The sequence below is a fragment of the Lingula anatina genome, chromosome 1 (assembly GCF_051362555.1).
Source record: "Lingula anatina isolate TDL-2025a chromosome 1, LinAna3.0, whole genome shotgun sequence".
In the NCBI taxonomy this organism is placed as follows: domain Eukaryota; kingdom Metazoa; phylum Brachiopoda; class Lingulata; order Lingulida; family Lingulidae; genus Lingula; species Lingula anatina.
This window is the reverse complement of record NC_141767.1, coordinates 53,388,932-53,414,724: the sequence shown is the minus strand read 5'-3', so window position 1 is coordinate 53,414,724 and position 25,793 is coordinate 53,388,932. Positions and strand designations below refer to the sequence as shown.

General features: G+C 34.4%; 1 protein-coding gene across 2 annotated transcripts; it reads right to left on the bottom strand.

The window, feature by feature from the left end:
* Positions 1–1,632: 1,632 nt before the first annotated feature.
* LOC106167224 (protein FAM91A1) lies at positions 1,633–25,744 on the bottom strand. 2 transcript variants are annotated; one of them, XM_087002483.1, is made up of 22 exons: positions 25,541–25,744; positions 18,560–18,644; positions 18,139–18,348; positions 17,796–17,863; positions 17,560–17,673; positions 17,244–17,334; positions 16,764–16,826; positions 16,423–16,529; positions 15,767–15,805; positions 15,423–15,529; positions 14,953–15,059; positions 14,509–14,606; positions 13,111–13,149; positions 5,889–5,975; positions 5,501–5,703; positions 5,044–5,131; positions 4,435–4,545; positions 3,728–3,841; positions 3,418–3,487; positions 2,818–3,256; positions 2,521–2,590; positions 1,633–2,291 (listed from the first exon to the last, which is right to left on the bottom strand). In XM_087002483.1, the coding sequence occupies exons 1-22, from the start codon at positions 25,610–25,612 to the stop codon at positions 2,169–2,171; spliced, it is 2,505 nt and encodes an 834-aa protein (XP_086858609.1). In that variant the 5' UTR covers positions 25,613–25,744; the 3' UTR covers positions 1,633–2,168. The 2 variants fall into 2 exon arrangements, with proteins under 2 accessions (XP_086858609.1, XP_086858610.1); XM_087002484.1 differs by lacking the exon at positions 13,111–13,149 and having other exon boundaries at positions 25,541–25,742.
* Between the last annotated feature and the right edge of the window lie 49 nt (positions 25,745–25,793).

The window sequence follows — 25,793 nt, the reverse complement described above, 5'->3', positions numbered from 1 at the left end:
ATTGTATCAATTTATCAAATATTAATTTTTTTAGTTTAAGAAAAAAATTGATTAAAGGGATAACAAGTTCATTCTTGTCCCCAAGTAGTTTAAAAGGAATTTCCTAAATTGGATTTTTTCCCCCAATTCCTTATATACATTGTACACCCATTTTCTTTTCAATTATTTAACAACTAAGATTTTTTTCTAATACAATTTATTTAAGTTTAGAACTTGAACTGAATTCAAAACCACTGAAAAGGTTCCGATCACCAAACTAAACATTGAAACCTGGCCACAAACACACTAGTGCCTGCAAAATGACAGCAACATGTACATGTAGTACCCAATATGTACATGTAACCTGTTCCAACACTGCCAGAATAACTTCAACTGATGTCATTCTTCAAGAACTTACATTTGTTCAACATTATTGCTCTTGAAACATGATGGTATGCTGTAACTGTTAATCCCACCTTATACGTACACCCAATATTCACTTGCTTATTTAAATGTTTCTATACTAGTAAACTGTCATATTAATTCCAAATTCTGCATTCAATTACATCTGACAATGGTTTACAAATCTCAAATTAAACTAACATTTTCATCTCATGTAAGCTTTTAGATAACAGTAATTCTAAAAAAGCCAATATATAAGCTTTGTGAAATACCCAAGCATATCTTACCACCATTACTAAAATGATAATAATAAGCTATACATTTGATCAGTTTAGACACAAAATCACAGAAAAATGCAAGTGTTGTACAGTAATTAACATTTTAACAAACACAAACATTCATAATACAAATACATACCAAATTGCACTTCACCATTTCACCTATAACTACCACCATATTTTCAAGAACATCTGCAACCTAATGTTGTTAAAAAATTGGGCTCTTTCACACTGAGTGGCATACTTTGACAATACAGTCTGTGTTGACAGAACCTGGCTTTTACCTAATTGATCGTACTGTGCTCAACAAGGCCAATAAACTTACTGAACAGCAGGACTTGTAAAACCCACTGTACTTGAAAACACCCCTGTAAGGCAATTAATGATTACTTACTTACATATTACTCTCAAAGAACTATCAGTACAGACAAGTACCCCTCAATGTGCAAAAGGCCTTAGAAACTTCATTTGGAAGGTGCAGTCATGATAGCACAATTGTTACTTAGATCAGGGAATTATATCGGATCTAAGTAACAGCTCTCTATTGACAAGGACCAATGATACTGCTTGAAATCATCACACCCCCCTCCCATTTCCATTCCCTTCGATATAATTCCCTGCTTAGAATGTCTCTGATATAATTATAGGAAATAATATGATAAAGTTTTGTAGAATTCTTGTAGCTATAATTGCTATCAAACTGTCTAGATTGATAAATCACACCTCGAGACGTAAGTATGAAGAAGGGCAGATTTATGTTTAAAAAAATCTCCCATAAGCTGCCCCTTAAGCAAGGACTAGATGAGATGAGCTAGTTTACTTCCACCATTTGAGTGTACAACCAAGTTCTAAAATCCATTACATTCACAGCAACTTACCAAATACAATCTATGGTTCCATACTTATAAGTGAAAAAAATCATTTTTGCTACATTTCTAGAGAATTCAGAAAAATATGAATGATACATCAAAAGTACTGCAAAACATTGTTTAATGCACTTTATAATTTTATCCATGTGCACTACATGAATATATGACTTTATTCTACCATTTTTATAGATATGTACCAGGTAATTGTTGAGTGCCTTGTAATTAACTACACATTCAAATAGAATTGCAGATTAGATGCTGCAGATACAAGCTCAACATACAAATAAAACAATTTACTTTTACTTAATCAATTTTCAAATACAATTTAAGAGTTACATAAAATATTCATCATAGATCTGTTTGCTTTTTTATTAATGGCAAATGCACTTTTTTGTATTTAAATAATCAAACTTGCATCATGCTAGGGCACATAAGTTTTGAACAATAAGTAACTTTCAATCAAATCAATAATAAAACATGTTCAGATACTCTTCCCATGTATTTTTTTTGTCAGATTAAAAAACTTTGCTCAATTATCATTCAGCATGCTTATGACATCTTTGCGAACAGTATCTACAATTAAAAACAGTTACAAATTACATTATCTGCACAGATTCTATGGCAATGCCAAGAAAATATATCATTGGCCAAGTTCCCATGTGCTCAAATTTCCATCAAGGAAGAGAAGACAGTTTGTTGGTTGAGGAACTGGAGAATGTTCTTGTTTTGTTAACCCACTGTCTCCATTGTCTGTTAAGGAGTCCTTGAAATCACAAAAATAATTAACAATTATATAAAACATTGGCAGTAGGTCCATGATTCCACACTGTACAACTATCGATACTTATCCATCACAAAAAAAGCATTTGTGAGATATAATATAAAATAATTTTCTTCAATTAGAAAACATGAAATTTATTTCCTATTAAATATATTTCTGGTGTTAAAACAATTTTCAAGAATCATATAATGATAGAGAATATGCATTTTACCTGGTAATCATTGATAAAAGACAGTAACTGCAGGCTCAGTTTTCTGCTGGAATGCAACAACTGGGTTAAACTGAAAAAAAAAAAAAAATAGATAAAAAAAGACTAGAGAGCCCATGTTATGATGCATCCAAAGAAAAATTTCAAAATCTTCTAGAACTACATTTGAAGATACTATTCTGAATATTCATAATTGTTTTTATTTTGCAATAAGCATATTTTCCCTGGTCAAAACCGTAGTTTTCCATTGTGCATCAATAATCATAAACTACAAACAACAAAGACTTTAAAAGTACTTACTTATTCTGATCACATATTGCATGTTCTATTATTCTAGCGCAGACATCTTTATTCACTTGTGAGTCAAACAATGGCAGTCCAAAGCAACAATCCAATATCATCCAATCATTTTCATCACCAAAATGCTCTGCAGTATTAGAACCATCTAAAGTAGCATTCAAATCCAATGTAAGCTGTTCTTCTTTCCTCGTATCACTACTTTCATTTCCTAGAGAATCTAATTCAAAAGCCAATGTGTCTGCTGCTGAAGAATCTTTGATTCCATTTTCTGGACCATCCTGTTCAACATGTTGTGCCTGTGTCATTAAATCAGCACCAGTTTTTTCTGGTTTGCCAGTTTTCAAGAGTGTGACATATCCACAAGAGTGTGACAAGTCTATTTTGGAAGCAAGTTCTTGGACAGCAAAGTGAGCCTCTACATTCTCCTTACTGAACAGCCCTGTATTAAGAATTGAACAAGATCATGCATTGTCCCTTTGAAAGACTGTTTGCAACAATGCTGACAAACCTCAAATGTAAATTTAAACAGACTGCAAAAAGGCATTAAGTTTCAATGTTATTTACCACTAAAATCAAACTGTAAGAGGCTGTTCACCCTACCTCTTTTACCCTCCTTTTCCAATGGGAAAGGCACATGTACAGTCATTCCTTCATCCAGCCATCCATGTGCCTGAAACAAATGTCACACATCTATTTAGAAGGCACTGAGAAATTGTTCAATAAAAACATACCATTTAAATGAAATAAAAATCCATATTTCCTGAACTGCAATTATAAAAGAAGTCAACTGTACAGGGTACTTGAAGCACTCATGCAAAATTTGTTTATATCTAATAATGTATTCAAAATGCCATAAATAATAATAACAATAACTGTATCTATGACCTAAGGTCAACAAGGATATACTGACCTGTATCAGTACAGCAGAGTGTGTCAAGGCATCGTTTAGTGTCAAAAGCAAGTTAGAGGTGGCAAGCACCCCTGGATCATGTCCCCATGTGGTCACCAGCAGGCGGTCGTATTCCTAGATATAATATTGCTGTCATGTTTATAAAACTAATATACAGTATTGGTTTGAGGTATTGGTAAAGGTGCGAAAATTTCAATAACAAAGACTTTTCAGTGTGTCATGTATATATCTAAACTGATGTGCCATTGGGGTACAAATTCAGTTAATTATCAAAAAAGGTTCCTACCACATTGGGTTCACCACCTAAAATGAATTTATCTTTTAATAAACATTAAATTGTAATATTTAAGGTATACTGCACATGTCTAAAAATATCACAAAGTCACAGAGGCTACTGGTACTAAAGAGCAATCTTGTTATCCTGGTATGGTCAGTCTATTCTGGGTTTGTTCATCCAAAAGGTTAAACATTCTGGGTAACCAGATTATATGTAGGACACAGCCTTGGTAAAATGGTGTTTGTGCCAATAAAGTACAATTATCCCATTTTTATAAAAAGCAGTCAATATCAATCAGACCTCACTCTCATCAGTTTCGTGTTGAAGAGCCTTATGCTTTAATTCCAGAAGCACCCCACCCCCACCCCATATAAATTAAGGTTTTGTTCTCCTAAGTTTGATCTACACTAGGTTAAAAACAGATCAGTACCTGAAAAACTTTAGGCAGCCTCTTCAACCTGGTTCCCTTAACTAGTAACAAGGAAGGTGGACCACAGCCAGTGATGTGGTACAGGAACAGTTTGAACCACACAGAGTTCACCTGTAAAATACAAATAATATAGAAGTACAATTGCATGTCATCATAGCATCAGAATGGGAGAGAAAAGTTCATGTGACATGGCACAACAAAACCACAAAATGATATTTTAGTAATAACAAAACACTGAAGCCAATCACTCAATTATGAAATTGAATTTAAAAAATGTGATGTCAAGTTCCCTTTGCAAAAATCATTGAAAAAATCATCGAAAACTTTCCTTTTCAACGTTTTATACTTGATAAACAGCTAAAACTTATTTAATAACTATGTATTAAGTTCTTGTCAAATATCTTCCAATTTTTATTCCTCGGGTTAATTAGCTTTGTTTTTCATTTGAATACGATTAACAAAAAGCTTTCAAATGTGATACAGTCACTTGCATACATGTATAAGAACATGTGATGTGAAAGTCACACAAACACACTTTCTTTACCCATCATCTATTAAAGATTATTGAGTCTCTGTTGACATATGGTACAGGGAAAAGACAGTACCTACCTCAGGGATAGCAGGCCCTATATGCTGAGGAGAGCAGCTACTAATGGGTCTGATTTCATTACTCAGTGGTGCCATGGAAACCAGCAAACTGCAGTGAAAAGCACTTTCTACCATAACGTCATGTAATTAAGATGATAAAATTCAACTTACAGTAATGAATGCATTCTGTTCAGATAACATCACATCTAATTATTATATCTAATTCTTTTACCAGATTTACAAAAATTATAACAGTTTTAACTATCCAAAGCATGGGACTAGTGTTTTTCTAGGACCTCCCGTACTGGTTACTACATCATACCCATGTAATGTATATATATAGCTAACACTTGATCTATCAGTAACCAGCAGATTCTGAAGTGCTTTTCATGAGTACACAACATTAGTTTTTATGATAATATTTGAGTACAGTGAATGAATTAAAATAAAATCCATTCATTGACAAATTTACCATTACCTGTAATTTTTATTGAGAACTCTTGAACATGTGCCTGGATCCAATCCTAACAAGCTCTCACATCTAATGAGGTCCAGCCCCATACTACCAAACTCTGGGTCAGGGGAAAGCTCCTTGTTGTACCTCAGAAACTTGATGGTGTCTCTCAAAGTTACTGCATGGTCAAAGTACCTCTGTGCTTCTCCTTCAGCTGATGCATTAACCTTGGAAAAATTTAATACCCATAAATCAAAGGTAAAGCAGATGCAGTATGTTAAATTTAAGAAATTAAAACAAATTCCTGATTTCTCTCCTTCCTTGGCCTTTTTTGTGTGTTTGCATGCACAGTTTATCACATGACTTAAGCAGCTTCAAACTGATTCAATGTAGTTTAAACAGAAAAATTTACCTTATCTAGTTCTGATAAGAAGCTGTCCAGTGACTCATCGTTGAGTTTTCCCACTTCAAACATTGTAACTGCATGGCTCTTCAAACCCTGAAGAAGAAACATGCATACGGCATCTCACAGTTGCATCAAGCTATATGTCAACTGCTACACCTGCATCCCAACGCATGCAAGGTACTGCCTGATCACTAGTCAACCCAGGCCTGCATGTTTTTAACATCAGGACTGTATGTTAGACATTCACAACTCATTTTCAGTATCATATAGCACTTAATAAATTTTCTTTAACATGTTATTTAATATTTCAAATTAATATTCCAAAATCTTTTTGGTAACAATGACTTAGTCAAATAATATATGTTTTTATTCAATCTATAATCAATTGTTTTACATATATACATATATATATATATATATATATATATATATATATATATATATATATATATATATATATATTGATTGATTGATAGTTTGTGGACTTGCCCCTGCTACTTCTAAAGATTCAAACACATTGTGTAACTTAATAGACATCACCACACACAGGGGCATCAAATATATTATGTACTGCTTATTAAAATCTGCCAAATGTATCAATCCTATTTGAATAATTTATACATGAAAAACACATCATTTGCTTTTTAGTACAGATAACAGCATGAAATCATACATTTTTATAAGATTCTAAATATACCTGGGGTTGGGGTGCAAAGAAACCTCTCGTTGGTTGCTTAGATGTGTGCACTACCCACACAAGAGCAAAAACTTATCCAATACTAACATAGCAATGATCTAACATTTTGATTGGTACTACTGATTTTCATCATTGTCAGAGGCTCAATGGGCTGGTCATATGACAGGTCAGACAACTAGTTATCTGCTCAAGGGCCCCATCACAGATCAGTACTAAGATTTAATCAATCCTTCTATGGCCACTAAAATTTCTTCCCCCAGGTGCTGTTCTATCTGTTCACAGGGCTTTCCTCTACAACCATCTGAGTAAAAGTTGAAGCACCATTGAACTTTCAAAAAGTTTATTTGAATACAAATTGAAACAAACAGTTTCTCCCATTGAGACAGCATGAATGTCAATAGTGGTTTTATAAGAATCACACAATTTAATTATAATTAAATCAAACAAGATTTTATGGGATTTTGAGGAGAGAGGAGCCAGAAATTATGGCTGCAGTCCAGCACAGAATAAAAACTGACAAAATTTACCAGCTATTATCATGGAAATTAACATGACATGATCAGGTGTGATCTACATAACTTTGTATATTTTGGCACCATTGTTACGTTTTACATGTTTTTGTTTATGAGCTCCTAATTGCAATGTTCCACTAAACAAAAGCATTATTTTACTTTTTTAGTGATAAAATAAAAAGTAAAACTTTCAAGAAAATTTCTTATCAACCTGTAGTACTTTTTGTTGTGATTAAACAGGTATTACAACAGTGTTGATAGCTGTTGAGGTGATACATATTTTCACCCCCAAATACTTTGCTCTTACATCAATAGTTTGAATTGAATAATTTTGTTGCGCGTGACAGCATTATCTCATAACATCACAATGTTCATTTAAGCATTATCTAAACAGACAAATAAAAATTGGAAAATCCTAAAACATCTGCCTTAAGTCACTCATGTATATTACATACAATTTGCTGACAGGCATCCCTTTCACAGGCCTCAACATGCTTCACATCTGTGGATTACCAAAGAGTTTCAGCTGTAGGCCAAATTGCACCAATGTTGGCAATGAAGTTGTGCAAATATCTTGATATACATCTTCATGTGCCATGGTGGCTTACAGATATGCCACTAAATCAATATGATTTCAAACATTTCTGCAGGGACGAAAGACCTCAGTTTAATCCCCTGGAGGAAGTCTTGCTGTAAGGTGTCAAGTTGGCAATCTTATCACAAATATATATTCACTGTGGCCATATATATCTTCCTCACATGTCAAACCCATGCTTTTTCAATACCCTGCAGCACCTAATTATTGCCACAAACTACTGCAGAATACCATTATGGCTATTGGTAATAAAAACTTTTGTTTGGTTGTAAAATCCCAATTGCTTTAAAGAAGGTTGGCTGAGTCATGCCAATATGCATTTGGTTTACAATTCACTTAACATACTTAGTACATACATGAATAAAATATGATAATTATTACAAAAATAATTTCTTTCTTGCAAATAATCAGAATTTTAATACAAATCTATATATGTGATATATACAAAAAGGAATACCCAGACTAAAAAGATTTTTTACTTCCCAATTTTTAATTATCTATACTATAATAAATAGAAACAATAAGGTTATTATGATACATGGCCATACTTTGAAATTATACTTTCTTTTAGGTGTATGTTTTTTGTGTGTCATACCGAAATCCAAAAAGACACCTCACTCCCAAAACTACAACTAAAAGGTGTTTATCCAGGGATACCATCACCCCCAAAACAAACAAACAAGCAAACAAACATATATTAAACAAGCCAGCAGCTGAAGCTGGCAAATGGACAGACAAACTTTGGCACTGTAAAAATGAAAGATAGACAAAACTAGAGGATCAGAGAGGCGATACCGCCTCCGAATATTGTACCACCAGCTGGAGCAAGCGCATTCGTATAGACCCCCACATACACAAAATAAGGGGTGCAGCCACCAGTCTTGTGCTTGACAAGCTGTAAAAATGCAATCAACAAGAATTTTCAAAATATGCAAAAAATATATATAACTAAAAATGGTGCAATCAAAGTTAAGTTCATTGTAAGGTAGGTCAAAGGTCAATTTCAAGGTCACAGTAAATTGCCAGTATATGACTTCCTATCCAACTTCAATAGTAACTATGGACCTATCTCTGCCAGTTTTGGAGATAAAAGGGAAGCAAAATTTGCAAAGTTCAGTTCATGGTGAAAAGTAGGTCAAAGGTCAATTTCAAGGTCACAGTAAGATTGCCAGTATATGACTTCCTATTCAACTTCCATAGTAACTATGGACCTATCTCTGCCAGTTTTGGAGATAAAAGGGAAGCAAAATTTGCAAAGTTCAGTTCATGGTGAAAAGTAGGTCAAAGGTCAATTTCAAGGTCACATTTAGATTGCCAGTATATGACTTCCTATTCAACTTCAATAGTAACTATGGACCTATCTCTGCCAGTTTTGGAGATAAAAGGGAAGCAAAATTTGCAAAGTTCAGTTCATGGTGAAAAGAAGGTCAAAGGTCAATTTCAAGGTCACAGTAAAATTGCCAGTATATGACTTCCTATGCAAGTTCAATAGTAACTATGGACCTATCTCTGCCAGTTTTGGAGATAAAAGGGAAGCAAATTTTGCAAAGTTCAGTTCAAGGTGAAAAGTAGGTCAAAGGTCAATTTCAAGGTCACAGTAAAATTGCCAGTATATGACTTCCTATTCAAGTTCAATAGTAACTATGGACCTATCTCTGCCAGTTTTGGAGATAAAAGGGAAGCAAAATTTGCAAAGTTCAGTTCATGGTGATAAGTAGGTCAAAGGTCAATTTCAAGGTCACAGTAAGATTGCCAGTATATGACTTCCTATTCAACTTCAATAGTAACTATGGACCTATCTCTGCCAGTTTTGGAGATAAAAGGGAAGCAAAATTTGCAAAGTTCAGTTCATGGTGAAAAGTAGGTCAAAGGTCAATTTCAAGGTCACATTTAGATTGCCAGTATATGACTTCCTATTCAACTTCAATAGTAACTATGGACCTATCTCTGCCAGTTTTGGAGATAAAAGGGAAGCAAAATTTGCAAAGTTCAGTTCATGGTGAAAAGAAGGTCAAAGGTCAATTTCAAGGTCACAGTAAAATTGCCAGTATATGACTTCCTATGCAAGTTCAATAGTAACTATGGACCTATCTCTGCCAGTTTTGGAGATAAAAGGGAAGCAAATTTTGCAAAGTTCAGTTCAAGGTGAAAAGTAGGTCAAAGGTCAATTTCAAGGTCACAGTAAAATTGCCAGTATATGACTTCCTATTCAAGTTCAATAGTAACTATGGACCTATCTCTGCCAGTTTTGGAGATAAAAGGGAAGCAAAATTTGCAAAGTTCAGTTCATGGTGATAAGTAGGTCAAAGGTCAATTTCAAGGTCACAGTAAGATTGCCAGTATATGACTTCCTATTCAACTTCAATAGTAACTATGGACCTATCTCTGCCAGTTTTGGAGATAAAAGGGAAGCAAAATTTGCAAAGTTCAGTTCATGGTGAAAAGTAGGTCAAAGGTCAATGTCAAGGTCACAGTAAGATTGCCAGTATATGACTTCCTATTCAACTTCAATAGTAACTATGGACCTATCTCTGCCAGTTTTGGAGATATAAGGGACTAAATGTTATAATTTTGGAGTTACCATAATGTGCCATAAATTTCCTACAGAAAAAATTAATTAAAATAAAGAAAAGGTCATTTTGGTCAAAGTTCTTGAAATGGGAGGTTCTCTGAAGTTGCAGAAGTTTAAATTTGATAAAATAATGTCATTTTTGACCACAAGTTGTCTGCTTTGCCAAGCATTATGTTTTATTTTTCCGGAGTTCAAAATTTATTATCCATTACCGTACTGCACATTTTTACGGAAGCCGACTGGTGCCATATGTTGAAAAAAAAAATTATCTCGAAATTTCGAGATAGCATTTTTTTTGTTCAAATTTCAAAATACTATCTCGAAATTTCGAGATAAATTTTTTTGCTCAAATATCAAAATGCTATCTCGAAATTTCGAGATAAAAATTTTTTTTGTTCAAATTTCAAAATAGTATCTCGAAATTTCGAGATAATTTTTTTTTCTACATATGGCACCAGTCGGCTTCCGTACATTTTCCTTTCACCACCAATATGTACTTTCTGATACAGCGTAACTCGAAAACCGTATGGAATACAAAAAAACCGAGACCACCTCCAGTGTTGGGCTTTACATGCTCTACAAAATGCAAAAAAGAATGGGTCTCTAGCATTAACGGTTCCCGAATTAGAGACAGTTTTCAGTTTCGGTATCTTATGGCCGCTACTCCTGTGAAAATGCACCGATTGACCCCAAATTCACGGAGATGAAAGATGACCTGAAGGGTAACACTTTCCAATAATATTATTGGTTAAGTCTGTGTGGCGTCTGAATAACAGGGCAAAAAAATTTTTTTTCGTAAAAAATTTCATTTTTTTGAAAATTTTGACCCATTTGACCTTGAAGTAAAGGTCAAAGGTCAAATCCGAGGGTATATTTGAAATCTACACATATGACTTTTGGAAAGCCGTCTATAGAAATTTTTCCCGTAACTCCTTCTGTAGGGTAGATAATTAGCATTTAATTTTGCCATTTTTAGACAAGGGTGCATTGCAATGAGTGCCACACCCAGACCCCAATACCGACAAAGCCCAAACTTTACGTGGAACGAGTTGAGATTATAGGTGACCTAAATCCATGAGATGGGTACGGGGGCCCTTACCGTCTAGGAGGAGAAGCGGTAACGGTAACATGGCGGCGGAGCCGGCGGAACGGACCGGACGGGACCGAAACCATGTGTACCGCCAGCGCTAACGCTGGTGGTAAATTTTTTTGTTCAAATTTCAAAATAGTATCTCGAAATTTCGAGATAATTTTTTTTTCTACATATGGCACCAGTGGGCTTCCGTACATTTTCCTTTCACCACCAATATGTACTTTTTGATACAGCGTAACTCGAAAACCGTATGGAATACAAAAAAACCGAGACCACCTCCAGTGTTGGGCTTTACATGCTCTACAAAATGCAAAAAAGAATGGGTCTCTAGCATTAACGGTTCCCGAATTAGAGACAGTTTTCAGTTTCGGTATCTTATGGCCGCTACTCCTGTGAAAATGCACCGATTGACCCCAAATTCACGGAGATGAAAGATGACCTGAAGGGTAACACTTTCCAATAATATTATTGGTTAAGTCTGTGTGGTGTCTGAATAACAGGGCAAAAATTTTTTTTTCGTAAAAAATTTCATTTTTTTGAAAATTTTGGCCCATTTGACCTTGAAGTAAAGGTCAAAGGTCAAATCCGAGGGTATATTTGAAATCTACACATATGACTTTTGGAAAGCCGTCTGTAGAAATTTTTCCCGTAACTCCTTCCGTAGGGTAGATAATTAGCATTTAATTTTGCCATTTTTGGACAAGGGTGCATTGCAATGAGTGCCACACCCAGACCCCAATACCGACAAAGCCCAAATTTTACGTGGAACGAGTTGAGATTATAGGTGACCTAAATCCATGAGATGGGTATGGGGGGCCTTACCGTCTAGGAGGAGAAGCGGTAACGGTAGCCGTCCGGCGGAGCCAACGGAGCCGGCGGAGCCGGCGGAGCCGGCGGAGCCGGCGGAACGATCCGGACGAGACCGAAACCATGTGTACCGCCAGCGCTAACGCTGGTGGTACAATAATACCACAATATACAAATTTTAGGCCCAGTTATAAAAGCCCAAACTTGTCCTGTAAATGTGAAACCAAATTTATCAAAAACATACCTGCAACAAAAAAAACTCCAACTGTATATTAGTCATAAGAATCATTCATATAAGTCTACATAGTTTGCCTTTTCTTATGTTTATAAAATAAAAATAATAAGGGCACAATATCAGGCATTTGACAATTTAGATACAACATTACATTATGTAATGCTATTAATGTAGGCATTCAAAGTCACAATACCAATCTGGGAAAAATTCACAATAAAAAACCTCAAACTTCAAGAAATTATGATCCAATCAGGTTGAATTTCAAACTCAAGCTGTTACAGTACTATGGTCCTATTACTCATTCCTACAAGCTTGAGAATCAGTACTAATTAGTTTTTTTTTTATTGTGTTTACAAGCAAAAATTCAAGAAAGTGCATAGAGACACCAATGGTAATGGTGGCGACAGAGATAGGAGATCGATAAATGTCCAGACACAATGTGTCTGTCCATAAAAAATAACCAGCTTCTTATCTTATCAAAGCACACACTGTGAAAAGAACAAACATTTCCCTGAGAGGAAAAAAAATCCCAATAAGCTTTATACACTCTGCATCTTCCTAGGTTTACTTGTGATGCATGTGTAGAAACACCACAAAATAAAGTCACCAAGCGAGATATGCCCACCACCATGACATCTAAATTGAGGCAGCAGAAAAAGAGAAAGACGTATCATAGTATATGTGATACACAGATACTATAACAACAACACCACTTACAGTCCAAGCAGTAAGGAGCTCAGGAGACTGAAGAAGATTCTGAAACATCATTGATTAAACTTTAGAATTATGGCTATTTTCCTTAACAAAATATCACTTCAGCTGCTGTAGCAAATACTTTAAGCTTCATAAATACTGCAAATCTTTAGTTCATAGACATCACAGAAAAAAATCAAATCAGTTAGACTAGATTACTCTTACTTTATTTTAGGTTGTACTCTCTTTGTTATGTTTGCTAGATAGCAACTTTCAGTCACTTTCAGGGGCGGATCCAGAGATATTTTCTGACAGTCTTCCACATTATATTTGTTGATCCATCCTCCATATTTTGACCGTCTTCCGACAGAAAAAATTAGATACCCATCAATGTAAACTTGAAAATCTGACTGTCTTTCGGAAGACCCAGAAGACGGCCTAAATCTGCCCCTGACTTTCTACAAACAGTAAAATTGTTCCAAACTGATAAAAAAATCAGGTCTTTTGCACGAGCAACATTATTTTCATGATTTAAGGATCATAAGTAAGAATATGCTAAAAGTTTATATCATTTTGCCATTTTGAGATTCTTAGTGATATGATTAATTTTAAACCAACTACTACATATTTGTAATTAGATCTCAGAAAGGCAAAAGCAGTGTAGACAGATTTTTCCTCTAAAGTTTTGAGAAAAAGCATGCAAAATACATCTACCCTCTGTCCAACAAACAAAACACATAAATAACATCTTGGATCTTCCCAGTATTGCTCTCAAAGACTTCACATATATACCCAACCAATGCACAAGTAATGACACCTTTCTATTGGCAAAACTTATTGGTTTCAAGTTATACATATAATTTAACTTTGGAAAATAGCTATTAATAGACATCTAATAGTTATCGCCTTCTTTACATTTTACCAACCAATTAGTAGAAGTGTGTGTTTGTGTGTATGTGAATGTGTATTCATGTGCGCACATTTGTGGGGGGTTGGGGGATGCCTCCTTTCTCAAATTGATCAATAATTATTTTAGTTTAAAACATATGGATAAAAGTCTAGTTACCAATGGTAGTTATCATTCAGTCACTAGTTTTACCCACAGCTAAATGGAGATTAAGACACTGGAGTGCCTATGACACAATGATGTGACTATGTTAAACAATGTAGCAGAGCAATAGTTTTGCAATTTGAGGACAAAATAACATTTTCCTTTAACAAGACATTCTCTATTCTAACACTATCATAATGATGACTGTTGTGCTCCATCTGCCCTTAAGAAAAAGAAATACTATTTTTGGGGGGTAAACACATTACAGAACTTGTGTTATTTTGTAATGTCCAAAATGTATCCAATAGTTAACAAATATAATTTTCCCTACTCTTGTATAAACTGAAGGGCAACTGTCTGAATGTACTTACTGGAGACAAGTTCCCCATCATAAGAAATGCAGTCAATGTTGAGTCAAACAGAAAACCAATCCGCTTTGAATGTCCTGCATTCATCAGACTGTTGGCATCTGAAAACACCCACATGTTTTAGCTAATTATGGTCCAACATACATCTTTCACTTATATTGTAGAATATCTCCAACAAAAACCTTACACAAAATGTACTTAGCAGTTATGCAACATAGAAAGGCTTTAAAAAGAGCACCAGCAATGATTTCAGTATGACAGAAAAGAACAAGCTGTTTAATAAACAATCATCCAAAAAAACATCCTCCATTACACTGTGCCTTTTTGTTCACCAAGTTAATAAACAATATGCCATCATGAAGAACTTATATTTCGTTAAGTAGACGTTACAGTATCACCATTCATTTTATCAAAAGAGATTCTAGACAAATCTAGGTATCACATTACCTATTCCTCCCTCTAGGCTGGTAGTGGAGGAGGTCTCAGATGGAGGCTGTTGCTCATTTATAGCAGAGCTCCAGTCAATCAACATTTTTTCTTCAGTGCCAGTGGACCTAATCAAAAAATTTCTACTCATTACTGCCATCTATAAAAACCTTTGAAACTGCCCTTCTTATGTACCATTTGAAATAATGGACCAGACAGACTAGGTATAAAATTTTCACATGAGAAACACATCTTATTTCAACACCAACAAAGCTTTACTATCATTTTATGTGACAGTCTCAGCTCAACTTCATTTCACCTAAAGAAGACCTTGAGAAAAGGCTAAAACATAGTGATCTCTGTTTCAAATGCAAGCTCTAGTACGAGATTCGATTATTATTCCAACTTTATCCTACTTTCCTATGGTGCTAAAAAACCACTTACAGATACTTCTTTTCACACAGTTCTAACAAGTTGATGTGAGATCATACCGTTTGGGTCTGTCTGCTTCCTGCCAGCTTGGGTCCATGAGTTCTTCAGGTAAATCAGGGTTCTTTTTCTTGGCAAAACCAAGACGGCAATACATTGACACTGCATTCTGGAAAAGTTCAAATGCAGCATTGCAGTTATCACAAAAATGCTCCTTTAATTCTTTTTACTAACTTAATAAAATCTTGTCTGAGACTTTTTAATGAAGACAGACTACAATTTAAAGATAGTCTCAACATATAATAATATACTGTTAAAAAATTTGCAACCAACAGACAGTCACCGAATTTAATATCATCAAATAAATAAATAAATAAATAAAATTTTCTACCATTAATGAACTTACTTTCACTAGTGGTAAATCTATCTGAAGTACATTGGCCAGCTGGAAAATACAACAATCAAATTTCAATTATAGTTCTTAGTCATAAATTAATAATAATTTACTATAAAAAAGGAGAACAAAATATTGCTTGATAATAGTGTATCATCTGGTACTTGTCTTCAGATCCAAAAAATGCAACTGTTCAGTCTCTTCAAAAGCTGTATGGTCTCTAAAACTGGGTTCCCACAGATTTAGATTGATCCATCTGGATCGACCAACTCCCTGGGGGTTCACGCTAAATTGCTGTCAGCTTCCAGGAGCCGAGCGCAAACCAAAGTTAATTACCCCCTTACAGCTTTTAGTAGGCGGGACAGACATTTAAGCCAGTTAAGCTGACAGCAATCTAGTGAGACTCCCCAGGGGGATAAATATTGATTGATCTAAATATCTTTGGGAATGGTCTCTAACTTTTCTAGCCCAGATTAAAATTAAATAGTTATCTTTCCTTTTTGAAAAAAAATATTTCACATACTAAGGACACCAATGCCACTTATTTTGTATAAAAAAAGCTTAACGCTGATAAATTTGTGACAAAATCTACCACGCAGTACAATTTTAAGAGACATAAACACATCTGAAATTAAACCCAACTGATAATATTACAAAATGACCCATACCTCTGCTACACTGGTATGCTCATCAATAGACACAAATATCTTGTACAGCAAGGTCTCAAGGTAGTCTCCTAGCACCCTGTTCATAACAAACCCTTCCAATGGTGGGACTGAAAAGTGGTGAAACTTCATTCACAATCTATGTTGACTTAAAAGAACTGATGAAACCCAACACAACAATATGGTATTAACAGGTACGCAAACAAATAATCATTTGAAAAAAAATTAATAATTCATTACACAATATTTCTTTTTCTTTTGGGGCGTAATGAAATTTAAAAAAACTATTTTACAATAAGTCTATTTCATTATATTTTATTTATTCAAGAAATCATCAAGCATACCTATAAAACAATCATCATCTGCAATTGGGCAGTCTAAATAAATAAGACCCTTTTTATATAGTTCTGAAATTGAAAAAACATTAAAATTACTCAGTAATATATAAAATTCAATTCAAAATATGTATCTATTTGCAAAAAAAACTTGCAAACTGACTTTATACTACACCAGCCTTTATCTTTGGCTTGCATGAGCAGTAAATGAGATTTCTGTTGTCTTAAAGGGTAACCTCACTTTCTGAAGAGTAAAAACAATGTGAAATGATAATTTCTGGTTAATTGCAGTCATTTTTCCTTCACTCTGATCACTTTTAGAGAAACAGGGTTGTCAATATTGACACCATTGGTACAAGTGTATAACTCTGCCTGTTGTATTTACAGACGTCATTGGCATTTTTTACAAATATTTCACATATACTGCACCAATGACTTAAGGCTTAGCACATGTTGTTTCTAGAACTGTCACAATTTCTGCATTCTTACTGTGAATGGTTTTACATTCCATGGTTCCTGCCTGCTGGCCTCCACCATCTATGATAAAATCTATAGCTTCCTTCATTACCTGTGAACAAGTCTGGAACATAAACAAAAGTTGCTATTTACATGGCCTATTAAGTTATATGTGCTAAGAAGAATATACTTAAACAATTTCAAAAGTTACAAACTTCTTGAGGAAGGAATTCTCAGTACCAGTTTTAACATTGCTTTGAAATCCAGAGCATTCATGCCATTCCTAGTGGCAGGAGCAAAAATACTGTTTCCCTTTAAACTTAAATCTATTTAAAGTGACTGTCCTTACTTTAACATCTTCCTCAGTGATGTACCCTGCCTGAACAGTCCACCAAGGTTCAATGTTGATGTCTATAGGCTGCAAAGGCACCAAATCCTTTGCGGATTTTTTTCTGAAGAATTTCTGAAAATATCACATCATAACTGACTGAGCAAGGCAAACTTAGACAGAATGTATGTCATAGTGGAAATGTCAAAACAGTGAGCATTTTTAGTTACAATCATAATGATTGAAAAAAGCCTCACTTTTGAAGATCTGCATTGATTCATAAGCTCAATGTACTGGTTTCTTCCAATGCCTAAGAGTCGGAGGCCTGAAAAATATCAATACCACTGTATATATGCATTTCATCAATGCAATATTTGAATATAAAAATACAATGAATAAATCTAAACAACATCAACTTAAAACTTGCAAAATTGGTTTATGCTTTATAGAATGAGTGGACTAAAGAAATTGATCCAAAAATATAAAGAAATTATAAAAGGCTCTCGCTTCTTTAGATTAAGTTGCTGTTGATATAGAAGAGAATGTTTAGTAATCCCTTAGTTTACATTTTGCAACAAATGAACAAGCATTGCCACTTACAGTCTGCAGCAGTAAAGTTTGGCAGTGAGTCATAGCTTTTCTCCTGGGTCATTATATCTGTCATTATACTGATATAATAAGCAAATGGTGTCATCCGCAGTCCTTTAACAATGACATCTGACAGGTGATATGGAAACAACATGAGGTGATCCCGACTGTACTGGAGGAGCTGCTCGTAATATTTGCGCTCATCTTTTCTGATTGTTTTCACTAAAAAAAAAAAAATGAAAATTGTCATTGTTAGACCAGCTTCAACAGTTATTCAAGATGGTGATAATATTTAAGTCTTCCAGAAATCAAAGAAGAAACAGATATGTGATATGTGATATGAAATACAATGTTTGGATTTGAAAAGCTTGGACTAAGGAGATTATAATCACATCTATAACATTACCATAACCAATCTTCAATTCATACGAACCTAGGTTTCCTTTAAATCTAAGTTGATTCTTTATACTGTATTTGACAACTTCTTTGTCATATTCCTTCTGTGAGTTTCCCAATACCTATATAATAAATAAACTAATAAACTATAATAATAAAGTTAAAGCAATAATAACTCTTCCTTTGAGATTCAAAAATCCGCATGAAATACATTGTAAACAACGCATGGAAATATATTCTATTGTATTTTACCACTAAAACGGCCGTTATTGTAGGAAAACTAAAATCTGTGCTTGTCAATAGGGCTTTCAATCCCTTTTTTCTGGTCGACAAGTGCATTCGTTGCTAATGACGTAATGGTGTCATGCGGATTCTCGCGTTCATTCGAGACCAAAATAACATGGCGGGAAACCCTCAGACGTAAGTTGCGAGTTTTTGTACAGTGCGTCGGATAACGAAAAGCCCAGAATGGCACACATTGTGGATATAAATGCATTTTTAACAAAAAGACGAATATATCTCATGAATCTTATATAGTGTTGTTGTTGTCTGCTTTTCCCGCGGTTTTAAGTAGGTCACCAGTGACTTTGCAATGTCAGAGAGAGCTCCGTCAGTTAAAATCTCTTAAGAGATTTTAACAAAAAACCGTACGTTTAGGAAAAAAACCCTGGATTAACTTTGAATGCAGGAATGGGGTCGTTGGCCATTGGTAAGTAAAGGAAAATTGCCGTTTTTTCCAGGAAAATCGAATTTTTGGCCAAAACGAAGAGTTATTATGACTTTAACTTAGTGAAAATATAATTTAAACATCAGACAAAAGCTGCAAGATACCAAGTTTCCCTTTTACTTTTCAAATTAAGTTCAAGACAGCACAGATGCGGCATGACTGCTAACATATAAATATATACAGAAGCCTATGGTGTAGGAAAGCTATCAAAGAAAGGGGAAATAAAATGAAATGGCCCTTCAAATAAAAATATTTAAACAAGGAATTCAGCAGCAAAGCTTTTGTGGTCCTTATAGAATATACACTCGTATTAACTTTAAAATATACATAAATTATTTCAACTGGAGTATATAATGATACACCCCCCCCCCTCAAAAAAAAAAAAATGGTGAAACGCCTCTCTTCCTCATTTAATCATATCACAGTTCTCCCTGTTAGAGCCTTGTGACATGTGACTTCTCTTCTTCAAATCCATTATTCATTTTTCTTATCTGTGACATGTTTTGTTATTAATAACATCCAAAATTCTGGATACCAGGCTTTTAAAGAACCCCCAGGGAGTTAGGTCAATCTAGATGGATTGATCTAAATCTATGGGAATGCAGTCAAATACTTTTTGAACCCCTTTTGGGCCCATAGATGACTTTGCTTCTATTAATTAAAAAATTAGCTAATAAGCTAATAACTTTGAGTGCTTAAAGTTCAAGGAATTCACACACACACACACACACACACACACACACACACACACACACACACGCATACTTGTCTATGTGTACCAACCGAGGACATCAGCACAACACCATACAACCGAGGACATCTTATTCCTTGGTTAAATCAAAATAAAAACATTCAATTTAGGGTAAAATCTATTCGAGTATGAATGTTATAAATTAATTTTTTATAAAAACTAATTTTTTGCTGACAAGAATTTTACATTCTAACCGAGGACACACACGGACACACACATGGACAGACACTACACATTACAACCGAGGACATGCATGCATCTACATGTAATAATGATTGTACTATTAATGCAAAGCAAATTTTATATAGCGTTACTTTGCAGCAATTCACATTTTTATGAAATTCTTTCATATTTAAGGTAAATTCCAAAATAACACCAGAGGTGATGATTAAATGAACAGTTATACAATATTTAATGCTGGGCTTTGCCACTTTTTTAGAATTGAAGATTATGAGATAAAACATCAATTAATTTAGGAAAAGAAAGGATACTGATGAAATAAAATAAAAGACCAAAGAAATTCGTTTTCAAACATTTTATTTTCATAATGCTTATTTTCTATTTAGCACTCTTTTATTATCATGAATTTTATATTTTGATAACACAAAGTGTCGTCCATTGGATACAGACTTGCACAGTACACAATTTTACAATTGAGGACATCATGCCAGCAGCACCCAAAATTGTGCTTTCTTCCAATTTGATGCAGTATTATATAATGCTTAACAGCATAATGATCATTAATTTTTTATAATAAAATATTAGTATCATGAATATTCAGAAAATGTGACTAGCAAAGTTGCCCAACCGGACCCAAAGCAAAGGTTTTCAGGTTCATGGAACTCCAAAGTCATACTTTGAAAATACTAAATGTATACAAGAGAGCACTGTACTGAAATGGGTTTCTTTCCATTTTTAACTTTTTTACATAAAATAATACAGTTTACTGCCATTTCACATGATCAACTAAGAAAATTGTTGAGATGGCAAAAATATCAATGTAACAAGTTTAAATGTCCAATTTCCTCCATTCCGAACATTGTGAATGATTGAATCTGACAAACTACAATGATACGAGTTCATTTCCATTTTGGCACTTTTTTTACACAATACAAGATAACAGGTTTACCACCATTTTTATATAATCAACTAGCAATATTGTCAAGATGCAGAAATTGTCGAACAACCCATTTTACATATCTAGTGAATTCAATAATGAGACTGTTTACATGCCTGACAATCAAATATGAGGAAAACCACTTATATACAAATAAAAGCTGAAGTCCCTCAAAACTCAACCAATCAATCTTATTTTTAAATTTGATTTGTATATAGATAACATTGATCACTCTTGTGAGTTTAATGACAACAGGCCTATCGGTTCTCCCTGAAATGTGCTTACAGTGTTACATATATGCTGAAAAAAAACAAAAAAACAAAAAACAAAAAACAAAAAAAAACAGCATAACATTTGAAAGAAAAGGGCCTGGTCTTGCTGATTTTCAATCTTGACCATTCTTTTACTAATAATCATCAGTTCTGTGAGTTTCATGAAAACAGGCTTATTGGTTCTCCTTGAAATATGTTAACAGTGTTGCATGTACACTGAAAAAAGGAGAAAAAAATGCAAAACTTTTGAAAATAATCACCCCATTTCCTCCATTTTGAGACATTGTATTACACAGTACATGATAACATGTTTACCGTCATATTTATATAATCAACTACCAATGTTGTAAAGATGCAGACAATTTCAGAGAAACACTAACATATTTACATATCTAGTTAATTCAATAACGAAACTGTCAACATGCCTGACAATCAAATCTGAGGAAAACCACTTATATACAAATAAAAGCTGAAGTCCCTCAGAACTCAACCAATCTATCTTATTTTTAAATTTGATTTGTATATAGATAACATTGATCACTCTTGTGAGTTTAATGACAACAGGCCTATCGGTTCTCCCTGAAATGTGCTTACAGTGTTACTAATATGCTTTTACTAATAATCATCAGTTCTGTGAGTTTCATGAAAACAGGCTTTAAGTTATTGGTTCTCCCTGAAATGTGCTTACAGTGTTACATATATGCTGAAAAAAAAAAAAAAAAAAAACAGCATAACATTTGAAAGAAAAGGGCCTGGTCTTGCTGATTTTCAATCTTGACCATTCTTTTACTAATAATCATCAGTTCTGTGAGTTTCATGAAAACAGGCTTATTGGTTCTCCTTGAAATATGTTAACAGTGTTGCATGTACACTGAAAAAAGGAGAAAAAAAATGCAAAACTTTTGAAAATAATCACCCCATTTCCTCCATTTTGAGACATTGTATTACACAGTTCATGATAACATGTTTACCGTCATATTTATATAATCAACTACCAATGTTGTAAAGATGCAGACAATTTCAGAGAAACACTAACATATTTTCATATCTAGTTAATTCAATAACGAAACTGTCAACATGCCTGACAATCAAATCTGAGGAAAACCACTTATATACAAATAAAAGCTGAAGTCCCTCAGAACTCAACCAATCTATCTTATTTTTAAATTTGATTTGTATATAGATAACATTGATCACTCTTGTGAGTTTAATGACAACAGGCCTATCGGTTCTCCCTGAAATGTGCTTACAGTGTTACTAATATGCTTTTACTAATAATCATCAGTTCTGTGAGTTTCATGAAAACAGGCTTTAAGTTATTGGTTCTCCCTGAAATGTGCTTACAGTGTTACTTATATGCTGAAAAAAAAAAACAGCATAAAATTTGAAAGAAAAGGGCCTGGTCATGCTGATTTTCAATCTTGACCATTCTTTTACTAATAATCATCAGTTCTGTGAGTTTCATGAAAACAGGCTTATTGGTTCTCCTTGAAATGTGCTTACAGTGTTACATATATGCTGAAAAAAAACCAGCATAACATTTGAAAGAAAAGGGCCTGGTCATGCTGATTTTCAATCTTGATCAATCTTTTTAATTTACTAATAATCATCAGTTCTCTGAGTTTCATGAAAACAGGCCTATTGGTTCTCCTTGAAGTGTGTTTACAGTGTTGCATGTACACTGAAAAAAGGAGAAAAAAAATGCAAAACTTTTGAAAATAATCACCCCATTTCCTCCATTTTGAGACACTGTATTACACAGTACATGATAACATGTTTACCGTCATATTTATATAATCAACTAGCAATGTTGTAAAGATGCAGAAAATTTCAGACAAACACTAACATATTTACATATCTAGTTAGTTCAATAACGAAACTGTCAACATGCCTGACAATCAAATCTGAAGAAAACCACTTATATATATCAAAACAAGGCACAACTTCCACAAAACTCAACCAATCAATCCTATTTTCAAACTTGATTTGTATATTGGTAACATTGATCACTCCTGTGAGTTTAATGACAACAGGCCTATCGGTTCTCCCTGAAATGTGCTTACAGTGTTACTTATATGCTGAAAATGGCAGAAAAAAAAACAGCATAACTTTTGACAAAAAATGGCCCGGATATGCCGATTTTTGATCTTGACAACCCTTTTACTAATAATCATCAGTTCTGTGAGTTTCATGACAATAGACCTATTGCTTCTCCTTGAACTGTGTTTACAGTGTTGCATGTATGCTGAAAAAAGCAAAAACAACAGCAAATTTTCTGAAAAAAAAAAGCAGCCCATTATGAAGATTTTCAAACTTTCATAATGTCATAGCCTTCTTCAAACTGTCAGGGGTAGATTAATTCATAGTTAGCTAAGGGGCCCTTTACACTGGACGGCGTCCTTTCTGCGTCCTGTAGTACGGATCCATTTGAGAGTACAAAATTATAATACTTAACTTTCTGACAACTGGCCAATCACCAAATATTCATTTTTTTCAACCAAAGCAATGCTTGTACCTCCTTTCTACGACCACAGTGATGCCAGTTTCTTGGTCGCACAAAGGACGCCGCCCCAGTGTAAAGGGGGTTTACGGACGATCCATTTACCCTTTTCATTTAATTCTTGCACCCTCAAAAGATTGTCGGTCCTAAGATCTACCGAGTGAGCCACAAATTCAGACAGTTCTTCTTTATTTAAACCACTCCAAGTCAGTTGTACTAATAAAGAAGCGTGCCGTAATATGTACAGTGCGATGATAGTTATGTAGTTACGTAACGGCCTAGGAGAGATTAATTTGATAAAAAAGACCTTTAGTTTAAAAATATGAACTTACTGAATATATAGACATCTGAGATATAACATTAGTTTCAGTTTAGTCTGCCCTTTACAGCACAACCGAGGACGCGGAATTTGGTCCGCCCTTTACAGCACAACCGAGGACGCGTGTGTATAGCCCGATTTCAGACAAAAAGTTGGACAGTATTTCTGATACACTCGTGGCGGGAATTTGGCCCGCGCTATACAGCATAACCGAGGACTGGCTCAGAATAGCGTCAAATTTCACCACCTAACTTGAAATGGGCCCCTTTATGCATTCCACTGCTTATGTCAACCGAGGACGTCCTCGGTTGGAGGTGTGTCCTCGGTTAGTGGGTTTCGGGCGGGTGTGTGTCCTCGGTTAGAATGCGTGCACAAGAGCACACACACACACACACACACACACACACACACACACACACACACACACGCACCAATTTTGTTAGGATTCAATTTTTAAGGAACAATACAGGACTGGAGCATACCTGAGAACTCAGTACCTTATTTAACAATGGAAGCATTCAACAAAACTCTACAGTTTGACTAATGTATTTTTCCTTTTGCTCAAGCCCCAGTATTGGGACTTGCCATTCAGGTTCAGAAAACATAGCTTACTAGTACTTGAAACAGTATGCACATGCAGTTACTCCCCAAAATTAGCAACTGCCAAGTCTTTGATTTTTAGTTTCAGTAATTTCCTCATTTCAGTGGTAAAAGCTATCATTGTTGCTGATACTTGAATAAATTACTATAGTTACTATAGTTTAGCAATTTCAATGTTTTATGTGGTGAACAATGGAAAACCATGAAGTAAATTGCAAAACTGATTCATTTAAATAGTCTTTCATAACTGAAACTAGAAAGATGCTGAAGATCAAAGAATAACACGTTTAATTTGGGGGCATACTGTACGTATGCTGTAGTAATAAATATAATTTGATAGCAAGGACAACATATGCCAAAAGTATTAGACTTTACTGACAAGGTAACATTGTGTAGATGAGTGCCAGTGATTAGATTTTAAAAGGAGAATCATATATGAATGTGTGTCACTGTCTGCATGTTTAAATGCTTCAATGCATAGAATGAAATTTAATACATGACGGCATTATAAAATTCAATTTAATAAAATTGTTGATTATTTAATTAAATTTCTAAACGATGCGTTGTAAAATCAAACTTCACTTCGGTTTAAATAGCTGTTTTTTTCTTTCCCAAACCAAAAATGATATAAACATAATGACATACCACTGTCTACGCTGCCCATTATATTGGTCGAATAATCATATGATACATAGGGAATCCAGAGTCGGTGTGAAAATAATTTTTACGTACCTGCTTTATATTCAATGGTAGCTTCGTCCAAGGGTAGTTGTGGCGAATATGGAACTCTACGTCTGCATTCATTGTCAAGTTATTTCGAGTTACTTGCTACATTTTTAAGAAAAAAAACGAAGGATGCTGAATACCTTTTCCTCGAAATACAATCACACTGGTGTGTCAAAGCGAAGGCGAGGCCATGAACTATCTAAATCTGTTTCAATCCGTCAATGTAATTGGTTCTGCAGAAATAGGCCATCATAACCAA